Source organism: Nomascus leucogenys, chromosome 24, assembly GCF_006542625.1.
Source record: "Nomascus leucogenys isolate Asia chromosome 24, Asia_NLE_v1, whole genome shotgun sequence".
Lineage (NCBI taxonomy): Eukaryota > Metazoa > Chordata > Mammalia > Primates > Hylobatidae > Nomascus > Nomascus leucogenys.
This window is the reverse complement of record NC_044404.1, coordinates 11,188,328-11,200,152: the sequence shown is the minus strand read 5'-3', so window position 1 is coordinate 11,200,152 and position 11,825 is coordinate 11,188,328. Positions and strand designations below refer to the sequence as shown.

At 46.6% G+C, this 11,825-nt stretch overlaps 1 protein-coding gene across 11 annotated transcripts in view; it reads right to left on the bottom strand.

Moving 5' to 3' along the window:
• Nucleotides 1–2,452: 2,452 nt before the first annotated feature.
• Nucleotides 2,453–11,825, bottom strand: part of KIF1B (kinesin family member 1B) — a 153,604-nt gene continuing 144,231 nt past the window's right edge. For 8 of the 11 annotated variants that reach the window (XM_030805033.1, XM_030805038.1, XM_030805035.1 and 5 more), the window contains 4 exons: nt 9,550–9,699; nt 8,991–9,183; nt 8,664–8,782; nt 2,453–7,517 (listed from right to left, as the gene is read on the bottom strand). In XM_030805033.1, the coding sequence (XP_030660893.1) occupies nt 7,475–7,517; nt 8,664–8,782; nt 8,991–9,183; nt 9,550–9,699 (505 nt within the window). In that variant the 3' untranslated portion in view covers nt 2,453–7,474. The remainder of the gene's footprint in view (nt 7,518–8,663; nt 8,783–8,990; nt 9,184–9,549; nt 9,700–11,825) is intronic. The other 3 variants (XM_030805043.1, XM_030805044.1, XM_030805045.1) reach the window with 1 other exon arrangement.

Genomic DNA, 11,825 nt, shown 5'->3' with positions numbered 1-11,825 from the left:
AATTTTTGTATTTTTAGTAGAGACAGGGTTTCACCATGTTGGCCAGGCTGGTTTTGAACTCCTGACCTCAAGTTATCCGCCTGCCTCAGCCTCCCAAAGTGCTGGGATTACAGGCATGAGCCACCGCGCCCAGCCAGACATTAACTTTTAAGACTGAAGAGTCCTAGCAATCCAGAGACTTGCAGTGTTCCTATCACTGAGCTGTCGGCAGCACTTTGGATAAGCCAGGGTGCTCAGTTGGATCTGGGACCTACCTCTCTGCTGTGCACTGGCTCCCAGTTCCTCAGGCCCACTCCACAACTCTCTCCACCTCACTGTCTTCCCCACTGCCAGGTTTCCCCTCCCAGTTCATTTTTTCCAATTAGTATATGCACAAGCTATGCTATTTCCCTTCTTTAAAACAAAAGCCTCTCCTTTACCCCATATCCCCTTTCAGTTACTCCATTTCTCTTCTCCCTTTTACAGAAAAATCTGTGAAAGAATTGTTTGTACTGTTTCAATTACAATTGTATTGTACAATTGAATTCAATTTGGGGTGTTTGTACCCCAAAATAAGATTGGGGTAACAATCTTATTTTGCCCCTTTTTTCCACTTGTCCCTGCCTGAGTACAAAGACTGTTTTCCACTCAGCAGTCAGAATGGTCTTTTAAAAATGTAAATAAGCCCCTGTGACTCCTCTGCTCCAAAGCCTTCAATGGCTTCCCATTCACTCTAATGAAATTCGAAGTCCTCACCTAAGCTCTAAATATCCTGGTCCCTGGCTACTTTCTGATGTCTTCTATTGCGCTCCCAGTCCCTGACTCTGTACCAGTGACCTTGCTATTTCTGGAACCTACTGAGGACACTGCTGCCTCAAGGGCTTCATTTCTCTACTTGGAGACCTCTTTGCCCAGGGGTTTGCATGGATTACCTTATCCTTTAAGTCTAGAGTCTGCTCAAATGTGATCTCCTAAGAGAGGCCTTCCCTGACTATGCCATCTAAACATCCCTCCTTCCCACCCCTCTTTCATCCTTTTATTTAGCTGCTTTCCTCCAAAATACTTAGGACTCATGTTATAAATTTGTTTAAACAATGTCTTCCCCACTGGAATGGGAGGGCACAAGTGCATGGGCTTGCTTTGTTGGCTGCTGAATTACTGCAATTACTGCACCCAGCAGCACACCAGGCACAGGGTGGGTACTCAAATATTGGTTGGAACAAATCATTGCTTTTAACCTGAGGGCTGCTCCTCCCTCCCTTCTTCTGTTTCTCCCCAAACACCCAGGATAGTGGCCCCTGCTCATGCTCTGCTCATGATGATGGCTTGTTAAATTAAATTGACATGTTGAACTTTTCAAATCCCCATTTACCCTTCCCCAACATGGCCAGGCACGGTGGCTCACGCCTGTAATCCCAGCACTTTGGGAGGCCGAGGTGGGTGGATCACCTGAGGTCAAGAGTTTGAGACCAGTCTGGCCAATGTGCTGAAACCCCGTCTCTACTAAAAATATTTTTAAAAATTAGCCAGGTGTGGTGGCGGGCACCTGTAATTGCAACTACTTGGGAGGCTGAGGAAAGAGAATTGCTTGAACTGGGGAGGCAGAGGTTGCAGTGAGCTGAGATGGTGCCATTGCACGCCAGCCTGGGCGACAAGAGTCAAACTCCGTCTCAAAAAAATAATTATAGGCCAGGCACGGTGGCTCACGCCTGTAATCCTAGCAGTTTGGGAGGCTGAGGCGGGTGGATCACAAGATCAGGAGTTTGAGACTAGCCTGGCCAACATGGTGAAACCCCTCTCTACTAAACATGAAATCAGCCAGGCGTTGTGGTGAACGCCTGTAATCCCAGCTACTTGGGAGGCTGAGGCAGGGAGAATCGCTTGAACCCGGGAGGCGGAAAGTTGCAGTGAGCCGAGATCATGCCGCTGTACTCCAGCCTGGACGACAGAGTGAGACTCCATCTCAAAAAAAATAAATAAATAATAATAATTAAAAAATACAAAAATTAGCCAGGCATGGTGGCACACGCCTGTAATCCCAGCTACTCAGGAAGCTGAGGCAGGAGAATCGCTTGAACCCAGGAGGCAGAGGTTGCAGTGACCCGAGATCACATCACTGCACTCCAGCATGGGTGACAGAGCAAGACTCTGTCTCAAAAAGAAAAAAAAAAAAAAAAAGCCAACACAACACTACAAAATTATTGGAAGGCATACAAGGAGGCTTCAGGAGAAAAACGACAAATCTTCTAGCTAAAATAACCACTTACATCTTTGGGAGAAAAGTACTTTCAAAGAAACAGCACCGTATTAGCTTTCTTGGTTATATAAAAACCACCATTTTGAATATCAGGAATACTTAAGCGATGATATCGTGACTTCTGTCTTAGAAAGGTATTATCTTTGAAAATCAAGAAAAGAAATCTTTGTGTAATTACCTTTCAAGGGGTGCAAGAATAAATGCACATCGAGAGCCTTCTGATGCACTGGCTGTACCTTTATTATTTTTACCTCGTTCACTAATAGTTCCGTGATGCAAGGTTACCATACACAGTTAGATAATGTCTGCATTGCACATCTAAGGCTATACAGCAAAAGAATCAGAATTAGTACAAATACAAGAACTATATTTACAGTCTGTATACTCAAGCTCCAAACATCAGATAATATTTACAAAATAAAACATGAAAATGAAAATCCAAAATTCATGTACATTGTTGCTAATGTGCTCAACTCCTTCACTGGGGAGAGATCAGTTTGCAAAGTCTTGGTTCAAAAAGGCCACTTATGCTTTATGGGTTTTGTTGTCATGTGTGAGGATGGTGACAAGAGACTTGAAATCTCAACAGACAAGTACTTCAGAGCCGCAAAGTCTAAGACGATGCCTTAAATACAAGAAGGCTGATGGACTCAAGTGAACTGATGCCAGAATACGCAGAATGAAAAAAAAATGAACTCGAAGACATGAAGAACAACACACAACAGCCACAGTTTGGCAAGAGACCAACCTCAGCTCAGACTGAGCACAGCCATCTGAGCACAGCCGTTTGGCTATGAGCTTTTTACGTGAATTTTATAGCAACTCTGATTTCTTCCTTTAAATATTGGAGGCTTTTTAAAGATCTTATGGGGCTCAAATACTAACTTCATAAATGGCCTTTTGAACAACAGCAGCAAATAATCTCTCAGCTGGTATTTCAATTTACTAAGGAAGCACAAATTAAAACATTCCTGCTACACAGTCATGGCCTGGCCACACACCGGGGTGAATCACTGGCCCTGGTGAACAACTGTAGTGCACACAAGTTAGAGTCCTATGTAAACACATCCAGCAAACCTTCTGGGAGCAGCAGCAAAATGAATCTTTTCTTTTTTTTTTTTTTTTTTTTTGAGACGGAGTCCTGCTCTGTCACCCAGGCTGGAGTGCAATGGTGCAGTCTCAACTCACTGCAGCCTCCACCTCCCAGATTCAAGCTATTTTCCTGCCTCAGCCTCCCAAGTAGCTGGGACTACAGGCACACACCACCACACCTGGCTACTTTTTGTATTTTTAGTAGAGATGGGGTTTCACCATCTCGGCCAGGCTGGTCTCGAACTCCTGACCTCAGGTGATCCACCTGCCTTGGCCTCCCAATGTGCTGGGATTACAGGCGTGAGCCACCGCACCCGGCTGAATCTTTTCTTTTTAAGGGGCAGGTTAACAATCACATTTTTAAAAGGGAACCAAAAGGAAAACTGAAAGACCCAAGTCAAACAAGCCCTGATACTGTCCATTGGAACCCGAGCAGGACACAGCATGAGGGAAATGCGGAAAGAGTACCGATGAGTGTGCACACTGGAGAATCCCTTCTCTCCAATCCACTGTGCAAGTAAGTATAGCTGGATAAATATACACAGACCTGACAAAATTAAATATCCCTGTAAATTAGACAATAAGCAGCAGGCCACAAAGTCTTTGCTTTGGAATATGTGCCAGGAAAAGTCATCTTGTTTTTAGATCCCAAGAGACAGTTCACAATGACTTAGTTCCTTCATTTGAAATGAGCTGAAAAATCCATAAAAAATAGGAGCAGTTGTCTGAAGTTTATGTGACTGAAGGGAAAAAAATATATCAAGTAATACTGGTTTCTTAGTTGGGAAACTCACTCCATTGCCCCTTGCCATCAGCACGTTTAACAACGAGCTGGGGCTTAGGTGCCTGGCCACTGCCACAAGCAGCCCTTGCCTGTGCTCCTGACTAGCGCATGGGCTGGCTGGCCCTGCACAGTCCTGGCCTGAGCGCTGACTGACTCCCAGGAGGGCACACAGACACAGAGAGGGTCTGAGCACTGATTTGGGGCTGGTAGTGAGGCCATATTTTGCTTTGACGGGAGAAAGGAGGATGAGAGGAGGAGGTGATTAGTTTTAACTAGCACTTATTTCTCTGAATTTGCCTAAGAATTCTCTTTCCTGCCTTTTAAATTTTTTGCTTATTTAAAGGGGTAATTTAAGAAAATAAATAAAGGTGGTTTCCTTAAGGGCTCTGTTTCTTAACTTTCCCGCCACAACAGCAACAACTAGAGCCTCATAAACAGTTCCTGCCACAAATCTTCTCTCACAGCTTCACAGTGGGGATGGTTCTGTCGGGCAAGGGAGCACCCACCCTGGATGTGCTAGGGGCCAGCAGAGGCTGTCTGCACCTGCCAGCCGCAGCAGGGGCGCCCCAGAGGGTGAAGAGCACGCAGGACATGACCACTCTGCTCCCTCTGGCTCCCTAAGAGGCCTTCTTATCCGGGCACGCTATGAACAGACAGTCCAGTTTGGCCTGTTCTAATGACTGACACTTCCAAAGCAAAGACTTTCCAAACCAGTTTTCTATGAGTTAGAAGAAAAAATTTATTTCAGTGTATCACATAATTTCACTCTCTCTCAGGCTTCCCACCATCCTGTGTCACAGACATGGATCCTCTGTCACACTTTGTAACAGCAGCATCAATGACTTAATTTTAAAAGTGACCTTCAAATTCCATCTTCATTTCCCTGAAATTAGATTTGATTCCAGTCCAGGCAGCCATCTCTAAGCACCGACAGATCCTGCTGGTTTGAATAGAACCAGAAGGGCATATTGTGTCCATCAGACAATGCAACTTCTAACTACATTAAAAAAATCTCACATACCACTTAGAAAACAAATAACATCACAGTTAGTGACCTATGTTTTAACAGGAGGAAGAAAGTTAAAAAAAAAATCCGCCATAGAGTTTCCGCTGGTCACTTTTCAGGTACAGACGCAGCCTGTGATTCTATCCTCTCCTTTCTCTCTCCGTGATTCACTTTTCCTCCTCTTCACAATGAAGTGATAAGGAGCGAAGCTGGGAGACCTGTTCTTCAGAGATGAGCCCAACCAGGAAGTGAGAAACAAGGGTGTGGACGATGACACAAGTCTCCCTAGCAACAACTCTAGAGAGGCGCGCGAGCCCCTGGCCTTTGCTGCATGAAGCGGGAAGTCATCCAGCTGCCTATCGCCTGAGAGTCAGCAACCTCAAGGCCGAGGACCTCACCAAGTGGGAGTGAGCAGATACTTTCCTGAATGCCTGAGCGATGGTGAAACAGAGAGGTCTGAGCAAGGGAAGTAAAGGATGGTGTAAAACAATCCCAAGACAACTGAAGTCACTGGAGGCTTTTTCCCCTCTCATCCTGGAAAACTTACTGGCAGCTGAAAGAGACAGATTTATCTTCTCTGATGGTCTCGGAAGCCAGATGACCTGGTCTGTCAGAAGGAAAGAAGACTGTCCACAGTGAGCTTCCTCCTTCCTCCCTGGGCAGTGTTTCCACACCAGATGGAGAGGAGCAGGGAACATGCAACAAAGCCTGGGGCCTGGGCTCCCTGGACGCTCATCCGTGCCCCTAGGCATATTGTGTTTTGTTTGTAGTAGTGGTTGTGGTTAGTTTTAATCCTGGGATCCAGAAAGCAAAGCCTGCCACATTTGCTTATTTATGAGTATAGAGAGCATCACTGAAAGCATCTTCAACCTGAGAAGCATCAACGAAAACGACTGCTGGATTCAGAGGGAGACTTCCAAGTTTATGCCTGAAAGCTACATTTCTTTGATCAAAGGGAGCTGTAACAATCACAAGGTCACTACTCAGCATTATTATTTTTTTTTTCTGAGACGGAGTCTTGCTCTGTCACCCACGCTGGAGTGCAATGGCGTGATCTCGGCTCACTGCAACCTCCACCTCCTGGGTTCAAGCAGTTCTCCTGCCTCAGGCTCCCAAGTAGCTGGAATTACAGGCATGTGCCACCATACCCGACTAATTTTGTATTTTTAGTAGAGACGGGGTTTCATCATATTGGTCAGGCTGGTCTTGAACTCCTGACCTCGTGATCTGCCCGCCTTGGCCTCCCAAAGTGCTTGGATTACAGGCGTGAGCCACTGTGCCCGGCCTACCTGGCATTATCTTAATCATAACAATGACCATCGAGTTTATCACCAGAAAGTGAAACACTCCCGCCTTGTGGAACATTTGTGTATGACATGGCACTAATTCCAACTGTACCAACACCATCACTAATGCCAAAAACAGAACTGAGACACTCCTAGAAAAGAGCTTCCCTCCCAACAGAGAAAAAACAGTGGGCAGGAATCCTGCTGTGAGGAGCTACAAGCATCCCATCGCCTGCCGCCGTCATGGCCCACGGCCAAACCCTGGAGTCCCCTGAAGTCCACCAGAAGCATCCTTAGCATTTCCCTTCACACGAGGTCAAGAGCAGCCGCTGTCCCAGGCCCACTGAAAAAGCCTCTCGTCTCCTATCTACCAGTAAATAAAAATTCCATAATTATGCCCTAAAAAGCCCCAACTTTGACTCAGAATATAACTATTCCAGTTCTATGCTCACCACCACCTTTTCCCTGAATGGAAATGCAGGGATTAGCCATGGCAAAAAGAGACAGAGGGGAAAAAAAGATTGGTTTTTTCCTCTCAGGTTCTAAAAAGGCCAGATGTCTCCTCCCTTAGTCTCTAAGCCACCCAAGAAAAATTAAAGTGATATCACAAACAGAGAAAAGAAAAAAAAAGTATGTTGTCTTGAAAAACAAAGGTGCCTGGTGACAGCAGCACAGACATCAGAAGTGGTCATGATGGAGACCTATCATACAAAAGGAAGCCAAAGTACACCCACAATAATTTGGAGATTCACCAGATCGCCTCAGAGTTTTTGTGTTTTTTGTTTTTGTTTTTTTTTCTTTTTTTTTGTGTGTGTGTGTGTGTTTAAAAACATTTTTTCCTTTTGTTAGGCCACATGCTACTAACAAGATTCTCAGCACAAGAAAAAAGAAAAGAGTACAGAGCAATGGAGATGGGGAACGGGAGAGCTAGAAAAGTGCTGGACAAGGAGGGAGAAGTAGTTAAGCCACAGGATTACATACAAGAGTCACCGTCAAGAATCACAAAGAGAAATGAGAGGTAACGCTTTCTTTATCTCTCGAAGGCGAGTGAGGGCACTCGGCAGAGTCACTTAGTATTTCGGCTGGCTCGGGCATCTGCGGGAAAGCTTTGACCTATGGGGGACAAACGGGGAGGTAGGATTAGAAGTCTGGGTACAAGTGTTGTCCCCTCACAGCCCTCTCCCTCTGAGGCTCCCTCCTGGAGCATCTTCCTATTTGGCACCGCAGGCCTAGGCCTCTAAGCTGTCTCCTCCGGGACCCCATGACACAAGCCCTCAGAGAACCTGAGGCTGAATCACAGGGCTGGAGGTTGGGAGACCATTAAGGTTCTCACTGTCCTCCCTTTACTCTCTCCCCTGAGCTCCATCTGCAGACTTCTTGAGAACAAAAAGACAAAGAAGGAAAATAATTGGTGCACATGAGTCTCTCTGGTGGTTCAGAACATGACAATGCCTTACAAGATGCAGAGGCCTCATTACCACCCCACAACCAATTTACACTCCTGTCCTTCCTCTCTTTTAAATTTATTTAGAAAAATACTTCCTTTCAAGCCAGACGTGGTGGCTCACGCCTGTAATCCCAGCACTTTGGGAGGCCAAGGAGGGTGGATCACCTGAGGTCAGGAGTTCAAGACCAGCCTGGCCAACATGGTGAAATCCCATCTCTACTAAAAATACAAAAAAAAAATTAGCTGGGTATGGTGGCAGGCACCTGTAATCCTAGCTAGTCAGGAGGCTGAGGCAGGAGAATGGCTTGAACCCAGGAGGTGCAGGTTGCGGTGAGCCGATATCGTGCCACTGCACTCCAGCCTGGGCCACACAAGAGCGAAACTCCATCTCAAAAAAAAAAACAAAGAAAAGAAAAAAAAAAGAAACATACTTCCTTTCCTATTTATCCTAATATTCCTGAAGCCAAAAGCCAAAGAGAGAAAGAAAACACAGAACAACTTCTAGGCTGGGTGCAGTGGCTCACGCCTATAATCCCAGCACTTTGGGAGGCCGAGGTGGGTGGATCACTTGAGGTCAGGAGTTTGAGACCAGCCTGGCCATTGTGGTAAAACCCCGTCTCTACAAAAAATACAAAAATTAGCCAGGCATGGTGGTGCGTGCCTGTAATCTCAGCTACTGGGGAGGCTGAGTCAGGAGAATCGCTTGAACCAGGGAGCAGAGGTTGCAGTGAGCCAAGACCAAGCCACTGTACTTCAGGGAGAAAGAGTGAGACTCCATCTCAAAAACAACAACAACAACAACAATTTCTTACTGTATTGTGCCAGCGAGAAGTGGGTTGAAGGCATACAACCAGTCGTTCATGTCTTTGTCATTGAGGGCCTGCAAAAGGACCCCACGGTGCTTTGTGCAGACAGCAAAGGTGTTTGGTGTCTGAAAGAAAAATGCAGGTAGACATGAAAGTTACTACACAGACAGCAATGGGGACTGCCTTGCCATATTCCCTAGGCATACAGCACTTCACAAAGGAAGTTCAAGACCAGAGAGAAAGGGGAAATTTCACACCACATAACAGAGAGTGCAGAACTCAAAAGGGAAGGGCACATGTAGCGATAAGAAACCAAGACAGGGCAGGACGGACCTTCACCATGGCCTGCTGGTCCTCACTGTACTCCACCTGTGCTGTGGACAGGTTAATGATTCCACGCTCCACAGGGTCTTTGTCACTGTTATAGATGAAGACATAAGGCCGACGGACGACAACAAAATGTTTAGCCCAGTTACTGTAAAGTGGCTCCTTGAAATGAAGGTATCCTTTCTTAGAGACCACTGAGCTAAAAACGACAATATGACAAAAGTTAGTTTCTCACAAAAAGAAAATAATCGTGCTGAGGACCATCAAAATACGCCACACCTAGGCCAAGTCCTTAGATTCGATGAAACAGGCAAATGACCTATTTGGCCTAGCATCTTATCTGCCAAAGTAATATAGCAAAAGCGAAACCGTGCCATGGCAACATGCTGCGCCAGGGTGCAGATGCATCATGAGACCCACCTGGAGAAACCCAGGCCGGCCCTCTCACCCCAGACTCAGCTTGCATCAGACTACAGTACAGACCTCACAGGGAAGAGCTGGCCAGTCACTTCTTCCTGTGGATTTGTTTTTTATAGCTGGCATCCCTGCTCAATATAGTACTCACCCTGGTCTAATTTCTTCAATATCTGGAACAAGATTGAGAAATTCGTTTTTTCCTGCTCGGGCCAAATAGGGCGTTTCCACAGCTGGGACAATCTGAAACTGTTCAAATTCTGGGCAGGGACTAGAGGCCCGGGAATTGGCTTCTGGGGTCCTTTAAAATAGAGAGATTAGAAAGAAAAGGGTAATAAGAGCATCAGTTACGATCAAGGCATACTGAGTACTGTCTCACTGGGAGGAACACAATGCCCCTCCCTAAACCCCAGCTGCAAACTTGAGTTGCAGAGAGCTCAGCTGAGGAGACAAGCTGGCTTCAGAAAGTTAACTCTGAATTCAACTGGTGTCATCCTTCTGAAGTTATGAAAGGAAACTGATCATTGATGACCACTGGGTCACTTAGTCTCTCTGCCTATATTAAAGCCCTCTGAACACATTATCTGGAATATGAACTCTATTCCTTTATATGTTTCTTTTTAGTCCCATGGCCACACCAAAAACGGTGTTTCTCAAAGTGTGCTCCCAGCCAGCAGCATCAGCTTCACCTGGGAAACTTCAAAAACTCAAATTTTTAGACTCCAAGCCAGACCTATGGAACAGGAAACTCTGGGTGGGGTTGAGCCATGGGGGCTTCAGCAAGCCTCCCAGGGGATGATGATGTACACTGAAGTCTCAGAGGCCCACTGCCTTAGAAAATGGCAGAAAAAGCAAACAAATGGGAAGACCCAGGGTTCCTGAATGGCTGTGCAGAGTAGACCTGCACCACTGACCTGGACCTGGACCAGCCCTCATGACTATTGTGTGAGAAATAAATTCCTGTACTCTGTATTGTTAGGTATCTTTGTAGAGCAACATAGCATTGTATCTCACTAAATCTAAAAAGCCCATTTTTTTTTTTATACTTCATTCTTTTTTTTTTTTTTTGAAATCGAGTTAGCCGGGTGCAGTGGCTCATACCTGTAATCCCAGCACTTTGGGAGGCTGAGGTGGGCAGATCACCTGAGGTCAGGAGTTTGAGACCAGCCTGACCAACATGGCGAAACCCCATCTCTACTAAAAATACAAAAATTAGCTGGGCGTGGGGGCAGGCGCCTGTAATCCCAGCTACCCAGGAGGCTGAGGCACGAGAATTGCTTGAACCTGGGAGGCAGAGGTTGCAGCACTCCAGCCTGGGTGACAGAGTGAGACTCTGTCTCAAAAAAAAAAAAAAAAGGCCGGGCGCGGTGGCTCATGCCTGTAATCCCAGCACTTTGGGAGGCTGAGGCTGGCAGATCATGAGGTCAGGAGACCGAGACCATCCTGGCTAACATGGTGAAACCCCATCTCTACTAAAACTACAAAAAATTAGCTGGGTGTGGCCGGGTGTGGTGGCTCATGCCTGTAATCCCAGCACTTTGGGAGGCCGAGGTGGGTGGATCACGAGGTCAGCAGTTCGAGACTAGCCTGACCAAAATGGTGAAACCCCATCTCTACTAAAAATACAAAAAAAATAGCTGGGCATGGTGGTGGGCGCCTTGTAATCTCAGCTACTTTGGAGGCTGAGGCAGGAGAATCACTTGAAACCGGAAGGCGGAGGTTGCAGTGAGCCGAGATTGCGCCACTACAATCTAGCCTGGGCAACGAGAGCAAAACTCCGTCTCAAAAATAAATAAATAAACAAAATAAAATAAAAAATTAGCTGGGTGTAGTGGCGGGCACCTGTAGTCCCAGCTACTTGGGAGGCTGAAGCAGGAGAATGGAATGAACCTGAGAGGCGGCAGCTTGCAGTGAGCCGAGATTGCGCCACTGCACTCCAGCCCGGGCAATAGAGCGAGACTCCGTCTCAAAAAAAAAAAAGAAATAGAGTCTTGCTCTGTCACCCGAGCTGGCATGCAGCGGTGCAATCTCAGCTCATTGCAACCTCTGCCTCCCAGGTTCAACCAATCTTCCTGCCTCAGCCTCCCCAGTAGCTGGGATTACAGGTACATGCCCCTATGCCTGGCTGATTTCTTGCTCTGTCACCCAGGCTGGAGTGCAATGGTGCAAGCATGGCTCACTGCAGCCTCAACCTCCCGGGCTCAGGCAACCCTCCCAACTGAGCCTCCTGAGTAGCTGGAACCACAGGCGCATGCCATCATGTCCAACTATTTTATTTATTTTTTGTAGAGATGGGGGTCTCCCTATGTTGCCCAGGCTGGTCTCAAACTTGTGGGCTGAAGCAATCCTCCCACCTCAGCCCCCGAAAGTGCTGGGATTACAGGTATGAGCCACTGCACTCAGCCACCATTTCTTAAATTGGGATTC